Here is a 19,582-nt window from a genome sequence, read left to right on the forward strand (position 1 = left end):
TAGAACATCATGTTACTGTACAGTAGACGTTACTGTACACTAGAACAATACATGTTACTGTACACTAGAACAATACAACATCATGTTACTCTACAATAGAACACCATGTTACTGTACAATAGACCACCATGTTACTGTACAATAGAACAATACATGTTACTGTACAATAGAACGCCATGTTACTGTACACTAGAACAATACATGTTACTGTACACTAGAACAATACATGTTACTGTGCACTAGAACAATACATGTTACTGTGCACTAGAACAATACATGTTACTGTGCAATAGAACAATACATGTTACTGTGCAATAGAACAATACATGTTACTGTGCAATAGAACAATACATGTTACTGTGCAATAGAACAATACATGTTACTGTGCAATAGAACGCCATGTTACTGTACAATAGAACGCCATGTTACTGTACAATAGAACGCCATGTTACTGTACAATAGAACGCCATGTTACTGTGCACTAGAACAATACATGTTACTGTGCACTAGAACAATACATGTTACTGTGCACTAGAACAATACATGTTACTGTGCACTAGAACAATACATGTTACTGTGCACTAGAACAATACATGTTACTGTGCACTAGAACAATACATGTTACTGTGCAATAGAACAATACATGTTACTGTGCAATAGAACACCAGAACATGTTACTGTACAATAGAACACCAGAACATGTTACTGTACAATAGAACACCAGAACATGTTACTGTACAATAGAACATGTTACTGTACAATAGAACACCATGTTACTGTACAATAGAACTTCATGTTACTGTAAAATAGAACACCATGTTACTGTACAGTCGAACAATAAAACAATGTTACTGTACAGTAGACCGTCATGTTACTATACAATAGAACATCATGTTACTGTACAGTAGACGTTACTGTACACTAGAACAATACATGTTACTGTACACTAGAACAATACAACATCATGTTACTGTACAATAGATCATGTTACTGTACAATACATCATGTTACTCTACAATAGAACACTATGTTACTGTACAATAGAACAATACATGTTACTGTACAATAGAACACCATGTTACTGTACAATAGAACGCCACGTTACTGTACAATAGAACGCCACGTTACTGTACAATAGAACGCCATGTTACTGTACAATAGAACGCCATGTTACTGTACACTAGAACAATACATGTTACTGTGCACTAGAACAATACATGTTACTGTGCACTAGAACAATACATGTTACTGTGCACTAGAACAATACATGTTACTGTGCACTAGAACAATACATGTTACTGTGCAATAGAACAATACATGTTACTGTGCAATAGAACAATACATGTTACTGTGCAATAGAACAATACATGTTACTGTGCAATAGAACAATACATGTTACTGTGCAATAGAACACCAGAACATGTTACTGTACAATAGAACACCAGAACATGTTACTGTACAATAGAACATGTTACTGTACAATAGAACACCATGTTACTGTACAATAGAACAATACATGTTACTGTACAGTAGAACTTCATGTTACTGTAAAATAGAACACCATGTTACTGTACAGTCGAACAATAAAACAATGTTACTGTACAGTAGACCGTCATGTTACTATACAATAGAACATCATGTTACTGTACAGTAGACGTTACTGTACACTAGAACAATACATGTTACTGTACACTAGAACAATACAACATCATGTTACTGTACAATAGATCATGTTACTGTACAATACATCATGTTACTCTACAATAGAACACTATGTTACTGTACAATAGAACAATACATGTTACTGTACAATAGAACACCATGTTACTGTACAATAGAACGCCACGTTACTGTACAATAGAACGCCACGTTACTGTACAATAGAACGCCACGTTACTGTACAATAGAACGCCATGTTACTGTACAATAGAACGCCATGTTACTGTACAATAGAACGCCATGTTACTGTACACTAGAACAATACATGTTACTGTGCACTAGAACAATACATGTTACTGTGCACTAGAACAATACATGTTACTGTGCACTAGAACAATACATGTTACTGTGCACTAGAACAATACATGTTACTGTGCACTAGAACAATACATGTTACTGTGCACTAGAACAATACATGTTACTGTGCACTAGAACAATACATGTTACTGTGCACTAGAACAATACATGTTACTGTAAAATAGAACACCATGTTACTGTACAATAGAACATGTTACTGTAAAATAGAACACCATGTTACTGTACAGTAGAACACCATGTTACTGTACAGTAGAATAATAGAACGTCATGTTACTGTACAGTCGAACAATAAAACAATGTTACTGTACAGTAGACCGTCATGTTACTATACAATAGAACATCATGTTACTGTACAGTAGAACATGTTACTGTACAGTAGAACATCATGATATTGTACAAGTGAGACTTCCATGGTCATTATTTACTCAAACATGGAAAATATTTTGTGTGAAATATTATGTTAAATTTTGTCTGTTCGCAAAAAGGCTGCAAATTACTCCCTCTTGTCAATACAGAAACAGAATATAGCTATGTCTATTCCAAAAGCTGTCGTACCTGTAGTAAGTTAAAAATTACATTTCAGGATGATAAATACAGCACAGTTTAATTTATTTATGCACCAAATGAAAAATGTATGAAAGATACCCTTTTACATGTTTTATGGTTCATGTGAAAAGGGGAACAGGAGAAAGGGTTATCAAGTAGCGTCTCTCTCTAACGTGCCAGATCCAGTCTCTCTGAAAGCTGCTGTTTTCCTTCTCATGGGTCCTCAGGGAAGTTCTACTGTGAGCTGCACTCTGAACAACTAGAGATGGAGAACGGGGAACAATGCCCATCCGTCCAGGTGGGTCTCTGTTCTGGGTTTGAGCAGATGGGAAATTAAACCGTTCTGTTGCATACCATGTAGCCAGCTTGTGGCTTACTTGTCTATGTAGTACGTTGCTTTTGAGTCACAAGACTAGTTCATTTCACAGGACATTGTGCTGTAACCATTCATGTATAGAGGAATGTTTAATCACATGATACAATGCCAATGCTACAGTGCTTCTTCCATTCATTAAATTTTTTCCCTTCCAGGATACAATAGAAGATCACAATGAGAAGGAGAGAGGTGTGAATGGGATCTCCAGTGAAGAGCACTCACCTTGTCCCTCTGAAGATGATGATGAAGAGTACTCTCTAGACTTGGGTCTTCCTAAACCAATCGCTCCTCAGGGTGAGGAACACCCCAGCAGCAAACAATCTAATCCTGTAGAGGAGCCCCATATCCCACCAAATCCACCCATAGACGTTTTCCTGAAGAAAGGGTTTAATGCGTTTAATGTGGAGGAAGAAAAGCAGGGGAAGGAGAGGGTCGAGGATCCCCCCTCATATCCCCCGACCCCTGTCCCAAAACCTCGCCTGTCTTGTTCGGACATCCCCAGCCCTCAGGCCTCCCCTCCTGTACCCAAACCACGCACCGTCCTCCCCACCCCAAAAAGGGACATGTCACCGGCCCATGTAGGGGAGAAGGGGTCACTCAGAGCAGCAGGAGAGAAAGGGACCCCCAAGGCAGCCCCAGACCCTGACTCCAGAGCGAAGCAGTCCCTGCGGAAGCTGCAGCTCACCGACAAGAAGAACCCGTTAGTCAACCTGAGCTTCAGCCTGGACTCTGACTCGGAGACACCTGGTTCTTCCTCCTGCTCCTCTTCAACAGCCACAGCAGGGGGTCCCAGCCCACCCAAACCTCCAGGTATTCCTCCTCTTTTATTATTTATTTTGTTTGTTTTGATCTCTTTTACTGTGTTTTAACTGTAAGTGTTAGGATTTTAAATGGGGAGGATTGAATATACAGTGCATTTGGAAAGTGTTCAGACCCCTCCACTTTTTCCACATTTTGTTACGTTACAACCTTATTCGAAAATGTATTAAATTGTTGGTTTTTTCTAATCAATCTAAACACAATACACTGTAATTACAAAGCAACATTTATAATTTTTTTTACATTTTTGCAAATGTATAAAAAATAAAAACTGATAACATTTACATAAGTATTCAGACCCTTTATTCAGTACTTTGTTTAAGCACCTTTGGCAGCGATTACAGCCTTGAGTTTTCACGGGTATGACACTATAAGCTTGGCACACCTGTATTTGGGGAGTTCTTCTCTGCAGATCCTCTCAAGCTCTGTTGGGTTAGACTAGCTCAGGTTGACTGCACAGCTATTTTCAGGTTTCTCCAGAGATGTTCGATCGGGTTCAAGTCCGGGCTCTGGCTGGGCCAGTCAAGGACATTCAGAGACTTGTCCCTAAGCCACTCCTGCATTGTCTTGGCTGTGTGCTTAGGGTCGTTGTCCTATTGGAAGGGGAACCTTGCCCCAGTCTGAGGTCCTGAGTGCTCTGGAGCATGTTTTCATCAAGGATCTCTGTAGATTGCTCAGTCCCTGCTGCTAAAAAACATCCCCACAGCATGATGCTGCTACCTCCATGCTTCACCGTAGGGATGGTATTGGCCAGGTGATGAGCAGTGCCTGGTTTCCTCCAGACATGTCGCTTGGTATTCAGGCCAAAGTGTTCAATCTTGGTTTCATCAGAACAGAGAATCTTGTTTCTCGTGGTCTAGGAATCCTTTAAGTGCCTTTTGGCAAACTCCAAGCGGGCTGTCATTTCCCTTTTACTGAGGAGTGGCTTCCGTCTGGTCACTCTACCATAAAGACCTGATTGGTGGAGTGCTGCAGAGAAGTTTCTCCCATCTCCACAGAGGAACTCTGGAGCTCTGTCAGTGGCCATCAGGTTCTTGGTTTGGCCGGGCAGCCAGCTCGAGGAAGATTTTTGGTGGTTCCAAACTTCTACCATTTTAAGAATGATGGAGGCCACTGTGTTCTTGGGGACCTTCAATGCTGCAGAAATGTTTTTGTACCCTTCACCAGATTCGTGCCTCGACATAATCCTGTCTCTGAGCTCTATGGACAATTCCTTCAACCTCATGGCTTAGTTTTTTCTCTGACATGCACTGTCAACTGTGGGACCTTATATAGACAGGTGTGTGCCTTTCCAAATCATATCCAATCAATTTAAGTTAACACAGGTGTACTCCAAGTTGTAGAAATATCTCAATGAGGATCAATGGAAACAGGATGCACCTGAGCTCAATTTCATTATTAATCAATATTATAATAAGGCTGTAATGTGGAAAAAGTGAAGGGGTCTGAATACTTTCTGAATGCACTGTAACTCCTTTTGAGGTATGATAAGTTGTGTTCAAAATTACCACAGTTAGTAGCTTGAGGGTTAAATCGAGTTTGATTTGAGGTGCAGATTGCCAGGAGGAGGAGGAGGGCTACTGGATTGGGGGCCCGAGGCCGGCGGGACACATCCGGGAGCTCAGGAACCGCCGCTGCTTCAGAAGGAAAGAGGAGCCTGATGAGGGCCAGGGTCAACACGGCAGGGTACGCTCCAAGTTCTCCCCCTGGAACCTCTCCTCCCCTCGGCCGAGGAGGGACTACCGCTTCAGCGTCCTCAACAGCCACCCAGGTAAAGCTCCCTGTAAAGTGGTGTGGTTGGACTGTCTCAGCTTTGTCTATCTATTTAATCAATAGCATGGATTTGTATAGGCTTTGTAGAGCAACAGTTGTCACAAAAGTGCTTTCCGGATACCTGACCTGGACCCCCAAAGAGCAACCAGCAGTTTTTGATTCCCATGTTCTTCATATCTGTCCTGAATTAATTGTTTAAGTTCTCTATCTTCACAGAAGTACACTATCACCACAGTGTATCCGAAGATGGTGGTGCTGATCATGATGATGATGATGATGATGATGATGATGATGATGAGTTGGATATGTTTGGAGTAGATGGCATGGATTTATATGATGATAAGGTAAGGACTGGGATTTGTTTAGCTGGTATTTTAATTCCATCTATGGAATTTCATTATATATACAGTACCAGCAAAAAGTTTGGACACACCTATTCATTCCAGGGTTTTTCTTAATTCTTTACTATTTTCTACATTGTAGAATAATAGTGAAGACATCAAAACTATGAAATAACACATGGAATAATGTAGTAACCAAAAAGGTGTTAAACAAATCAAATATATTTTATATTTGAGATTCTTCAAAGTAGCTACCCTTTGCCTTGATGGCAGCTTTGCACACTTGGCATTCTCTCAACCAGCTTTATGAGGTTGTCACCTGGAATGCATTTCAATTAACCGGTGTTCCTTGTTAAGTTGTGGAATTTCTTTCCTTCTTAATGCATTTGAGACAATAATTTGTGTGACAAGGTAGGGGTGGTATACAGAAGATGGCCCTATTTAGTAAAAGACCAAGTCCATATTATGGCAAGAACAGCTCAAATAAGCAAAGAGAAACGACAGTCCATCGTTACTTTAAGACATGAAGGTCAGTCAATCCGAAAAATGTTAAGAACTTTGAACGTTTCTTCAAGTGCAGTCGCAAAAACCATCAAGCGCTATGATGAAACTGGCTCTCATGAGGACCGCCACAGGAAAGGAAGACACAGCGTTACCTCTGTTGCAGAGGATAAGTTAGAGTTAACTGCACCTCAGATTGCACCTCAGACACATCTCAACATCAACTGTTCAGAGGAGACTGCGTGAATCAAGCCTTTATGGTCAAAAGTCTGCAAAGAAACCACTACTAAAGGACACCAATAAGAAGAAGAGACTTGCTTGGGCCAAGAAACACAAGCAATGGACATTAGACCAGTGGAAATCTGTCCTTTGGTCTGATGAGTCAAAAAAAAAAAAAAAAAAATTCACAAGTGCTCAGCATATGTGGGAACTCCTTCGACTGTTGGAAAAGCATTCCAGGTGAAGCTGGTTGAGAGAATTCCAAGAGCGTGCAAAGCTTTTATCAAGGAAAAGGGTGGCTACTTTGAAGAATCTAAAATATATTTTGATTTGTTTAACACTTTTTTTAGTTACTACATGATTCCATATGTGTTATTTCATAGTTTTGATGTCTTCACTATTATTTTACAATGTAGAAAATAGTAAAAATAAAGAAAACCCTTGAATGTGTAGGTGTGTCCAAACTTTTGACTGGTACTGTATATTATTATTATTATTATTATTATTATTATTATTATTATTATTATTATTATTATTATTAGCTACACACACACACACACACTCTCACCCTTACTCTGCTGTCTCTAGTTCCAGATCATCCCTTCAGACCCTGTGAAGGCTGAGAAGCTACAGCTGATGAAGGTGAGGACTTTGATGCGTCGGGCCAAGACATCTGAGATGCAGCGCTTCCACAAAGCCCAGGTCAGTTCACAGTTCACCAAGTTATCTAATCAGCTCTGCTTTGTAATAGTTAAAGGGATACTGCGAGATTCTGGCAATTAAGCCATTTTTCTACTTACCCAGAGTCCTATGGACTCGTGGTGGATACAGTTTTTATGTCTCTGCGTGCAACCATTGCGCTAACATTAGTTAGTTTTGGCTCGTGAAACTACCTCTAACTTCCTTCATACTGCATGCAGAGACATCAAATGGATACCCAGACTATTTCCCCCCCCCCCCCTTCTACACTGCTGCTACTTTTTGTTATTATCTATTTATAGTCACTTTAATAACTCTACCTACATATTACCTCAACACCGTTGCCCCCGCACATTGACTCTGTGCTGGTGACCCCTGTATATAGCCTCACTTTTGTTATTTTAATGCTGCTCTTTAATTATTTGTTACTTTTATCTCTTACTTTTTTAGGTATTTTCTTAAAACTGTATTGTTGGTTAAAGGCTTGTAAGTAAGCATTTCACTGTAAGGTCTACACTTGTTGTATTCTGCGCATGTGACAAATACAATTTGATTTGACATACAAATGGTATCCACGAGTTCATCTGACTCTGGGTAAGTAAAAACAATTGCCAGAATCTCGCAGTATCCCTTTAACACTGGACGCAGTACTGATGATTGCTGCTTATCCAATATTACCCATCTTCTGCTTGTACTCTCCAGTCTATCCAGAGGCGACTGGAGGAGATCGAGGTGACGTATAAAGAGCTGGAGGATAAAGGTGTGGTGCTGGAGCAGGTACTCAGAGGAGAGGAAGGTGGGAACCCAGACAGATCCATTTGCTCTAACTAACACAATGACCACTAACAATAACTAGGAAAATATTGACCTTAGCTTGCCCAGAACAACAGAGATTTGACTTTTCATCTTTGATCCTTTGATATTCTGATGGATGTAATTACACCGAAACATTGGTATTGGGTTAACTTTAGTAAGCCAGCAATGTACAGCTGGACTTTTTAGTCTTCGCCCTTTAGCAATCATATACAGTGCCTTCGAAAGTATTCAGACCCTTGACTTTTTCCACATTTTGTTACGTTACAGCCTGAAATGTATTACATTTAGATTTTGTGTCACTGCATGTGTGGGGTACAGACATGAGGTAGTCATTCAAAAATCATGTTAAACACTTATTGCACACAGAGTAAGTCAATGCAACTTATTATGTGACTTGTTAAGCACATTTTTACTCCTGAATTTATTTAGGCTTGCCATAACAAAGGGGTTTAATACTGTGAAATGTCCTGAGTCAATAAGTATTAAACCCCTTTGTTATGGCAAGCCTAAATAAATTCAGGAGTAAAAATGTGCTTAACAAGTCACATCAGTTGCATGGACTCATTCTAACATGATTTTTCAATAATTACCTCATCTCTGTACCCCACACATACAATTATCTGTAAGGTCCGTCTGTCGAGCAGTGAATTTCAAACACAGATTCAACCACAAAGACCAGAGAGGTTTTCCAATGCCTCGCAAAGAAGGGCACCTATTGGTAGATGAGTAAAACAAATAACAGCATTTCCCTTTGAACATGGTAAAGTTACAGTGCATTCGGAAAGTATTCAGACCCCTTGACCTTTTCCACATTTTGTTGCGTTACATCTTTATTCTAAAATTGAATAAATCGTTTTTTCCCTCGTCAATCTATACACAATACCCCATCATGACTAAGCCAAAATGTGTATATATATTTTTGGGGGGCTGATTTATAAAAATAAAATAAAAACATCACATTTACATCAGAATTCAGACCCTTTACTCAGTACTTTGTTGATGCACCTTTGACAGTGATTACAGCCTCAAGTTTTCTTGGGTATGATGCTACAAGCTTGGCACATCTGTATTTGGGGAGTTTCTCCCATTCTTCTCTGCAGATCTTCACAAGCTCTGTCAGGTTGGATGGGGAGCTTCGCTGCACAGCTATTTTCAGGCCTCTCCAAAGATGTTAGATCGGGTTCAAGTCCGGGCTCTGGCTGGGCCACTCAAGGACATTCAGGGACTTGTCCCGAAACCACTCCTACATTGTCTTGGCTGTGTGCTTAGGGTCGTTGTCCTGTTGGAAGGTGAACCTTCGCCCCAGTCTGATAACCTGCTCCAGAGCGCTCAGGACTTCATCGAGGATTTCTCTGTACTTTGCTCCGTTCATCTTTCCCTCGATCTGGAGTAGTCTTCCAGTCCCTGCCACTGAAAAACATCCCCACCGCATGATGCTGCTACCACAATGCTCCACCGTAGAGATGGTGCCAGTTTTCCTCCAGACGTTGACAATGCTGGTCATTTATGAACATTTGAACATCTAGGCCATGTGCTGTTATAATCTCCACCCGGCACAGCCAGAAGAGGACTGGCCACCTCTCATAGCCTGGTTCCTCTCTAGGTTTCTTCCTAGGTTTTGGCCTTTCTAGGGAGTTTTTCCTAGCCACCGTGATTCTACACCTACATTGCTTGCTGTCTGGGGTTTTAGGCTGGGTTTCTGTACAGCACTTTGTGATATCAGCTGATGTAAGAAGGGCTATATAAATACATTTGATTTGATTTGACGTGAGGCTTGGCATTCAGGCCAAAGAATTCAAGCTTGGGCTGATCAGAACAGAGCATCTTGTTTCTCATGGTCTGAGAGTCCTTTTGGCAAACTCCAAGCAGCCTGTCATGTGCCTTTTTTCTGAGGAGTGGCTTCCATCTGGCCACTCTAGCATAAAGGCCTGATTGGTGGAGGGCTCTAGAGATGGTTGTCCTTCTGGAAGCTCCTCCCATCTCCACAGAGGATCTCTGGCGCTCTGTCAGTGACAATCGGTTTTTGGTCACCTCCCTGACCAAGGCCCTTCTCCCCTGATTGCTCTGTTTGTCCGGGTGGCACTGTGTTCATGGAGACATTCAATGCTTCCCCAGATCTGTGCCTCGACACAATCCTATCTTGGAGCTTTACGGATAATTTCTTCGATCTCATGGTTTGATTTTTGCTCTGACATGCACTGTCAACTGTGGGACCTTATATAGACAAGTGTGTGCCTTTCCAAATCATGTTCAATCAATTGAATTTATGACAGGTGGCTCCAATCAAGTTGTAGAAACAACTCAAGGATGATCAATAGAAACAGGATGCACCTGAGCTTAATTTGGAGTCTCGTAGCAAAGGGTCTGAATACTTATGTAAATAAGGTATTTCTGATTTGTATTTTTAATAAATGTGCAAAAATGTCTAAACATGTTTTCGCTTTGGCATTATGGGGTGTTGTGTGTAGATAGATTTTTGTATTTTTTGTCCATTTTAGAATAAGGCTGTAATACTTTCCGAATGCGCTGTATTAATTACGCTTTGGATGGGGTATCAATACACCCAGTCACTACAAAGATACAGGCGTTCCTCCTAACTCAGTTTCTGGAGAGGAAGGAAACCGCTCAGGGATTTCACCATGAGACCAATGGTGACTTAAAAACAGTTGCAGAGTTTAATGGCTGTGATAGGAGAAAACTGTGGATGGATCAGTAACATTTTAGTTACTCCACAATAACCATAATGACAGAGTGAAAAGAAGAAAGCCTGTACAGAATAAACATATTCCAAAACATGCATCCTGTTTGCAACAAGGTACTAAAGTAAAACTGCAAAAACTGTGGCAAAGAAATTAACTTTATGTCCTGAATACAAAGTGTTATGTTTGGGTCAAACACAACATATCTCTGAGTACCACTCTTCATATTTTCAACCATGGTGGTGGCTGCATCATGTTATGGTTATACTTGTCATCGGCAAGGAATAGCAAGATGGTGCCGACAGAGATGGTCGCCTCGCTTCGCGTTCTTAGGAATCTATGCAGTATTTTGTTTTTTTAATGTATTATTTCTTACATTGTTACCCCAGGAAATCTTAAGTATTATTACATTCAGCCAGGAAGAACTATTGGATATAAGAGCAACGTCAACTTACCAACATTACGACCAGGAATAACCACCACCCAGGAGAATGGATCTGATCCCAGTAGGTGACCCAAAACAACAGCGCCACAGAAGGGGCAGACGGAAACGGTCTTCTGGTCAGGCTCCGTAGACGGGCTCACCGCTCCCGAGTATAATACTCGCCAATGTCCAGTCTCTTGATAACAAGGTAGACCAAATTCGAGCAAGGGTTGCCTTCCAGAGAGACATCAGAGATTGTAACATTTTCTGTTTCACGGAAACATGGCTCACTTGGGATATGTTATCAGAGTCGGTACAGCCACCCGGTTTCTTCACGCATCGTGCCAACAGAAACAAACATCTCTCTGGTAAGAAGAAGGGCGGGGGTGTATGCCTTATGATTAACGACTTGTGGTGTAATCATAACAACATACAGGAACTCAAGTCCTTTTGTTCACCTGACCTAGAATTCTTTACAATCAAATGCCGACCGCATTATCTACCAAGAGAATTCTCTTCGATTATAATCACAGCCGTGTATATCCCCCTCCCAAGCAGATACCTCGACGGCCCTGAAATAACTTCACTGGACGCTATGTAAACTGGAAACCATATATCCTGAGGCTGCATGTATTGTAGCTGGGGATTTTAACAAAGCTAATCTGAAAACAAGTCTCCCTAAATTTTATCAGCATATCGAATGCGCGACTCGAGCTAGCAGCATTATTGGTCATTGCTACTCTAACTTCCGTGACGCATACAAAGCCCTCCCTCGCCCTCCTTTCGGGCAAATCTGACCACGACTCCATTTTGTTGTTCCCAGCCTATAGACAGAAACTAAAACAGGAAACGCCCGTGCTCAGGTCTGTTCAACGCTGGTCCGACCAATCGGATTCTACGCTTCAAGATTGCATCGATCACGTAGACTTTGATATGTTCCGGATAGCCTCAGGCAACAACATTGATGTATACACTGACTCGGTGAGCGAGTTTATTAGCAAGTGCATCGGTGATGTTGTACCCATGGTGACTATTAAAACCTTCCCTAATCAGAAACCGTGGATTGATGGCAGCATTCACACAAAACTGTAAGCTCGAACCACTGCTTTTAATCATGGCAAGGCAACCGGAAACATGACCGAATATAAACAGTGTAGCTATTCCCTCCGCAAGGCAATCAAACAAGCTAAACGTCAGTATAGAGACAAAGTAGAGTCGCAATTCAACGGCTCAGACACGAGATGTATGTGGCAGGGTCTACAGTCAATCACGGATTACAAAAAGAAAACCAGCCCCGTTGCGGACACTGATGTCTTGCTCCCAGACAAGCTAAACAACTTCTTTGCTCGCTTTGAGGACAATACAGTGCCACTGACACGGCCCACTACCAAAGCCTGTGGGCTCTCCCTCACCGCAGCCAACGTGAGTAAAACATTTAAACGTGTTAACCCTCGCAAGGCTGCCGGCCCAGACGGCATCCCTAGCCGCGTCCTCAGAGCACGCACAGACCAGCTGACTGGTGTGTTTACGGACATATTCAATCAATCGCTATCCCAGTCTGCTGTGCCGACATGCTTCAAGAGGGTCAAGAGGGACTTTCTGATGGGCCGCCCCCAGGTGGTGAAGGTAGGAAACATCTCCACCCCGCTGATCCTCAACACTGGGGCTCCACAAGGGTGTGTTCTCAGCCCTCTCCTGTATTCCCTGTTCACCCATGACTGCGTGGCCATGCACGCCTCCAACTCAATCATCAAGTTTTCAGACGTTGTTCCTGTCCCCAAGAAAGCTAAGGTCGCTGAGCTAAACGACTATCGCCCGTAGCACTCACTTCTGTCATCATGAAGGGCTTTAAGAGACTAGTCAAGGTTCATATCACCTCCACCCTACCTGATATCCTAGACCCACTCCAATTTGCCTGCCGCCCCAATAGGTCCACAGACGACGCAATCACACTGCACACTGCCCTAACCCATTTGGACAAGAGGAATACCTATGTAAGAATGCTGTTCATTGACTACAGCTCAGTATTTAACACTATAGTACCCTCTAAACTCGTCATTAAGCTTGAGACCCTGGGTCTCGACCCCGCTCTGTGCAACTGGGTCCTGGACTTTGACGGGCCGCCCCCAGGTGGTGAGGGTAGGAAACAACATCTCCACCCCGCTGATCCTCAACACTGGGGCTCCACAAGGGTGTGTTCTCAGCCCTCTCCTGTATTCCCTGTTCACCCATAACTGCGTGGCCATGCACGCCTCTAACTCAATCATCAAGTTTTCAGATGACACTACAGTGGTAGGCTTGGTTACCAACAACGACGAGACAGCCTACAGGAAGGAGGTGAGGGCCCTCGGAGTGTGGTGTCAGGAAAATAACCTCTGTCAACATCAACAAAACGAAGGAGATGATCGTGGACTTCAGGAAACAGCAGAGGGAGCACCCCCCTATCACATTGATGGGACAGTAGTGGAGAAGGTGTAAAGTTTTAAGTTCCTCGACGTACACATCATGGACAAACTGAAATGGTCCACCCACACAGACAGCGTGGTGAAGAAGGCACAACAGTGCCTCTTCAACCTCAGGAGGCTGAAGAAATTTGGCTTGTCACCGAAAACACTCACAAACTTTTTCAGATGCACAATTGAGAGCATCCTGTCGGGCTGTATCACTGCCTGATACGGCAACTGCACCGCCCTCAATCGCAAGGCTCTCCAGTGGGTAGTGCGGTATGCACAACGCATCACCGGGGGCAAACTACCTGCCCTCCATGACACCTACAGCACCTGATGTCACAGGAAGGCCAAAAAGATCATCAATGACAACAACCACCCGAGCCACTGCCTGTTCACCCCGCTATCATCCAGAAGGCGAGGTCAGTACAGGTGCATCAAAGCTGGGACCGAGAGACTGAAAACAGCTTCTATCTCAAGGCCTTCAGACTGTTAAACAGCCATCACTAACAGAGTGGCTGCTGCCAACATACAGACTCAAATCTCTAGCCACTTAAATTATTAATTATTAATGTAATAAATGTATCACTAGTTACTTTAAACAATGCCACTTTATATAATGATTACATACCCTACATTACTCATCTCATATGTATATAATGTACTCTATGCCATCTACTGCATCTTGCCTATGCTGCACGGTCATCGCTCATCCATATACTTACATGTACATATTCTTATTCATCCCTTTAAATTTGTGTGTGTATAAGGTAGTTGTGAAATTGTTAGATTACTTGTTAGATATTACTGCACTGTCGGAACTAGAAGCACAAGCATTTTGTTACACTCGCATTAACATCTGCTAACCATGTGTATGTGACCAATAAAATTTGATTTGATTTGACTATGGAGGTTTTTTTAGGATACAAAGAAACGGAATGGAACTAAGCAAAGGCAAAATCCGAGAGGAAATTCTAGACAAATGCACCTTTCAGCAGGACAATAACATAAAACACAAGGCCAAATATAATATACACTGGTGTTGCTTACCAAGACAATGAGTGGCCTAGTTACAGTTTTGACTTAAATTGACTTGAACATGGCTGTCTAGCAATGATCAACAACAAATAAATAATTGTTTTTAAGAATAATGTGCAACTATTGTACAATACAGGTGTGCAAATCTCTTAGAGACTTATCCAGAAAGACTCACAGCTGTGATCGCTGCCCAACGTTGATTCTAACATGTATTGGTTCAGGGGTGTGAATAGTTATGTAAATTAGATATTTATTTTTCAATAAATTAGCAAAAATGTCTAAACATGTTTTCACTTGGTCATTATGAGGTATTGTGTGTAGATGTGTTTACAAAAAATATATATAATAATATTTAATAAAGAAATTATTCAGGCTGTAACACGAAAGTCAAGGGGTATGATTACTTTCTGAAGGCACTGTAATCCCCGCCCATATTTTCACCAACAAATGGTGGGAAATACTTTTGACATTCACCCTCTGTTTCCTCCCCCAGACAGCTGTGGTTCTCCTGGGATGATCGACCAGTGGGTCCATCTGGTCCACCAGAAGAACACTCTGGTCTCTGAGGAGTCAGACCTTATGGTGGCGTGAGTATATAGCCCTGTTTATTTTTTTGTTTTTGTTTTTATTCATCACATTTCAATACATATTGAGTAAAGCTTTGTTTTCTGTGTAGCACATAAGTTCCCAGCAAGCCAGTGGGGACACAGCAGGAGACGTCCCTCTCTCCACACTGTCACTATTGTTTGCGCTGACCCTTATTCAACAGTTACTTCCTTGTTTTGTTGCCTCATGAGCTGTGTCAGTGTGGGGGTTTGCTCACAGCTTACTTGTAGGCTCCATTGACTGTAAACAGCCGGAAGCAGTCTTCTAGGTTGAGTCACCCTGTTCTTATCCAGCTGGTGTTTCCTTCTCTTGGCCCCTCAGGTCTCGACAGCTAGAGCTGGAGGACAAACAGAGCACGCTAGAGATGGAGCTGAGACAATACGAGCTGGATGGTAAGTTACCCTACACAAACAGTTTATTTTCTTTATATTCATGATGTTCACTGTATTTCAATGTGAAACACAGACCGAAACGTTGCATTTGTGTCACTAACCACGTTTCCATCCAGTTTTTATGCGATTAAAGTCATACAATATAAAATAAATCACAAGAGCTGTGATGGAAACAGGAAGTTTCGGTACAACTTTATAAATGCAGACAGATAATTTGTTCGTTCAACATGGTGGGATATTTTTTGTGTAAAATGTACTATGCGAGAAATGGCAGTGTAAACGCCTTTATGTGCAAATATTTATATAATCATTATATCGAAGTAAACTTGGAGTCACACAATGACATGGTGTATTGTCGTCACACTATGACTCAAAAAACCATGCAGTTTAAATTAGGCTACAGATGAAATAAGTGATGATGAACTTCACAGTGGCACTGTGGTCTAAGGCACTGCATCTCAGTGCAAGAGGCGTCCCTGGTTCTAACCAAGTCTGTATCACATCCGGCCGTGATTGGGAGTCCCATAGGGCGGCGCACAGTAGGCCCAGCGTCATCCGGGTTTGTTCGGGATAGGCCGTCATTTTAAATAAGAATTTGTTCTTAACTGACTTGCCTAGTTAAATAAAGGTTAAATAACATAAAAAAACATGGTGAAACTGCATGGTATGAGCTTGATGCCCCTTTCCAATAAATGTTGAGGGTCTTATTTTGGTGACATGATGATCGATGCTTGACGGTCATAATCCATAATCTCATCATGTAGACTAGCCTACCTAAAGAGCAGTGGAGGCTGGTGGGAGGAGCTATAGGAAGGTGGGCTCGTTGTAATGGCTGGAATGGAATAAATGGCACGGAGTCAAACATGCCGTTTCCATATGTTTGATGTGTTTGATACTGTTCCATATATTCCATTCCAGCCATTACAATAAGCCTGTCCTCCTATAGCTCCTCCCACCACCCTCCACTGCCGCAGAGCCTACCCGCACTATCTGCGAGCTGTTGGCTAGAGCGCATGTGCCATGACCAGAGTAGGCACATTGGCTATTTTAACACACTGCTAGAGTAGAAAATGTGATAGAAACACATTGAACTTTAGATTTTTATTCGGGTACATGAAAACTTACATTTTGTATGCACTACATCATCATGCACTGATTTTTATCTGTAACAAGTCAGTTTTTTTGGAAATACACCACTAGTGGGAAAATGCACATATTTTCTTTATGCGGATTTGAGAATATTTGCATGAAAGTCTGTCGCCAATTGGATGGAAACCTAGCTACTAATAGCATTGTTGAAAGATCCCTTATCGGGAGCAGCAAACAGTGTGCGGATAGACTTCTTTCTGTTCAGCTCCTGTTCAAAGTTTGTCATTTTCGTTCTGTCCGTGTCCACCCCAGATTCTGAGAAGACTGTGGAGCAGCAGGCAGAAGAGGAGCGTGTGCTGCAGGATATGCTGGAGGTGGTGGACATGAGGAACTCTCTGGTGGCCTTCCTGGACGAGAAGAGACTACAAGAGACGGATACTGATGAGCAGCAGTCCACCTCGCTGCTAGAGGTCAAGAGACACTCTACAGCCTCAGTGGGGGCACAGGTGTACTGGGCGTGAGAGTGACTTGGACTGTAATATACACTGACTATACAAAACATTAAGAACACCTCAGAACAGACTCAATTTGTCGGTGCATGGACTCTACAAGGTGTCAAAAGCGTTCCACAGGGATGCTGGCTCATGTTGACTCCAGTGATTCCCACAGTTGTGTAAAATTGGCTGGGTGGTGGAGCATTGTTGATACACACGGGAAACTGTTGAGCGTGAAAAACCCAGCAGCGTTGCGGTTCTTGACACACTCAAACCAGTGCGCCTGGCACCTACTACCATACCCCGTTCAAAGGCACTTAAATCTTTTGTCTTGCCCATTCACCCTCTGAATGGCACACATAGACAATCCATGTCTCAATTGTCTCAAGGCTTAAAAATCCTTCTATAACCTGTCTACTCCCCTTCATCTACACTGACTGAAGTGGATTTAACAAGTGACATCAATAAGGGATCATAGCTTTCACCTGGATTCACCTGGTCAGACTGTCATGGAAAGAGTTCCTAATGTTTTGTACACTCCGTGTATATGCACACACACATGTGCAGGTACACACACACACACACACACACACACACACACACACACACACACACACACACACACACACACACACACACACTCATGAATACATGTGCAGTTACATACACACTTAAATATATTAGTAGAGACTTGCTGCTTACAGACACACCCATAATGTTGCATTTGCGAAGCCAAAGATGTATTGGTGAAGGTATTTCTCCACAAGTGTTGTGCTCAGTGTTGAGGCACAGTATACTGACCAGAGGCAACGACACAGACCCTGGCCTGGAGAACTGGCTGTCCTTCCTGGCCTGTCCCCATGGACAGTCCATCCGCAGTCAAGGCAGTCCTGCTCCAGCAGCAGCCCCAGGATAGAGAGACCACCACAGCCTGCTGAACTCACACCAACCTCACTGAGGACTTGCTGACAATACAAAGCCAAGGACCCAAAGTCGCATGTTCTTAACACATTGTGGAGATATTATATTCTGTGGGTTGGACCTTAATGTTTCAAATGGATTCATGTTCATTTATTTTGGTAAACCTAAATCAGCTAGTTCTGCTAAGCACAAAGGTAATGAGATTATCGCAATTCTACTTTTGTTCAATGTAATGACAAAATTAGATATAATACAAAAACAATTGTAGTTTGAGATTGGGCCATAAGAATGTGTTTTTGAAATGTCCTTATTTTCCATGAAAACATACATGAAATAAGTTGCAAAATGAACAGGAAATTTAGTCAAGGTGTTGACAAGGTTATAAATAATGATTTTTAATTTCAATAATAATTGTGTCCTTCAAACTTTGCTTTCTTCAAAGAATCCTCCATTTGCAGCAATTACAGCCTTGCAGACCTTTGGCATTCTAGTTGTCAATTTGTTGAGGTAATCTGAAGAGATTTCAATCCATGCTTCCTGAAGCACCTCCCACAAGTTGAATTGGCTTGATGGGCACTTCTTACGTACCATACGGTCAAGATGCTCCCACAACAGCTCAATAGGGTTGAGATCAGGTGACTGTGCTGGCAACTCCATTGTAGACAGAATGCCAGCTGACTGCTTCTTCCGTAAATAGTTATTGCATAGTTTAGAGCTGTGCTTTGGGTCATTGTCCTGTTGTAGGAAGAAATTGGCTCCTTTTACCCTGTACAAATCTCCTACTTTACCACCAGCAAAGCACCACCAGACCATCACATTGCCTCCACCGTGCTTGACAGATGGCGTCAAGCACTCCTCCAGCATATTTTCATTTTTTCTGCGTCTCACGAATGTTCTTCTTTGTGATCCGAACACCTCAAACTTAGATTCGTCTGCCCATAACACTTTTTTCCAAACTTCCTCTGTCCAGTGTCTGTGTTCTTTTGCCCATCTTAATCTTTTCTTTTTATTGGCCAGTCTGAGATGTGGCTTTTTCTTTGCAACTCTGCCTAGAAGGCCAGTATCTCGCCTCTTCACTGTTGACGTTGAGACTGGTGTTTTGTGGGTACCATTTAATGAAGCTGCCAGTTGAGGACTTGTGAGGCATCTGTTTCTCAAATTAGACAGTCTAATGTACTTGTCCTCTTGCTCAGTTGTGCACCGGGGCCTCCCACTCGTTTTTCGATTCTGGTTAGAGCCAGTTTGCACTGTTCTGTGAAGGGAGTAGTACACAGCGTTGTACGAGATCTTCAGTTTCTTGGCAATTTCTCGCATGGAATAGCCTTCATTTCTTAGAACAAGAATA

The 19,582-nt window shown here is 42.2% G+C and overlaps 1 protein-coding gene across 3 annotated transcripts in view; it reads left to right on the forward strand.

Annotated features, from left to right (window-relative positions):
- LOC106572625 (F-actin-monooxygenase mical1) overlaps positions 1-18,642 on the forward strand; it is a 56,169-nt gene extending 37,527 nt beyond the window's left edge. For 2 of the 3 annotated variants that reach the window (XM_014146971.2, XM_014146970.2), the window contains 9 exons: positions 2,811-2,881; positions 3,115-3,769; positions 5,328-5,549; positions 5,768-5,895; positions 7,201-7,314; positions 8,014-8,107; positions 15,229-15,322; positions 15,663-15,733; positions 17,135-18,642. In XM_014146971.2, coding sequence (XP_014002446.2) covers positions 2,811-2,881; positions 3,115-3,769; positions 5,328-5,549; positions 5,768-5,895; positions 7,201-7,314; positions 8,014-8,107; positions 15,229-15,322; positions 15,663-15,733; positions 17,135-17,343 — 1,658 coding nt within the window. In that variant the 3' untranslated portion in view covers positions 17,344-18,642. The remainder of the gene's footprint in view (positions 1-2,810; positions 2,882-3,114; positions 3,770-5,327; positions 5,550-5,767; positions 5,896-7,200; positions 7,315-8,013; positions 8,108-15,228; positions 15,323-15,662; positions 15,734-17,134) is intronic. The other variant, XM_014146974.2, reaches the window with a different exon arrangement.
- The last annotated feature ends 940 nt before the right edge of the window (positions 18,643-19,582 follow it).

This window comes from Salmo salar, chromosome ssa15, assembly GCF_905237065.1.
Source record: "Salmo salar chromosome ssa15, Ssal_v3.1, whole genome shotgun sequence".
Classification (NCBI taxonomy): Eukaryota; Metazoa; Chordata; class Actinopteri; order Salmoniformes; family Salmonidae; genus Salmo; species Salmo salar.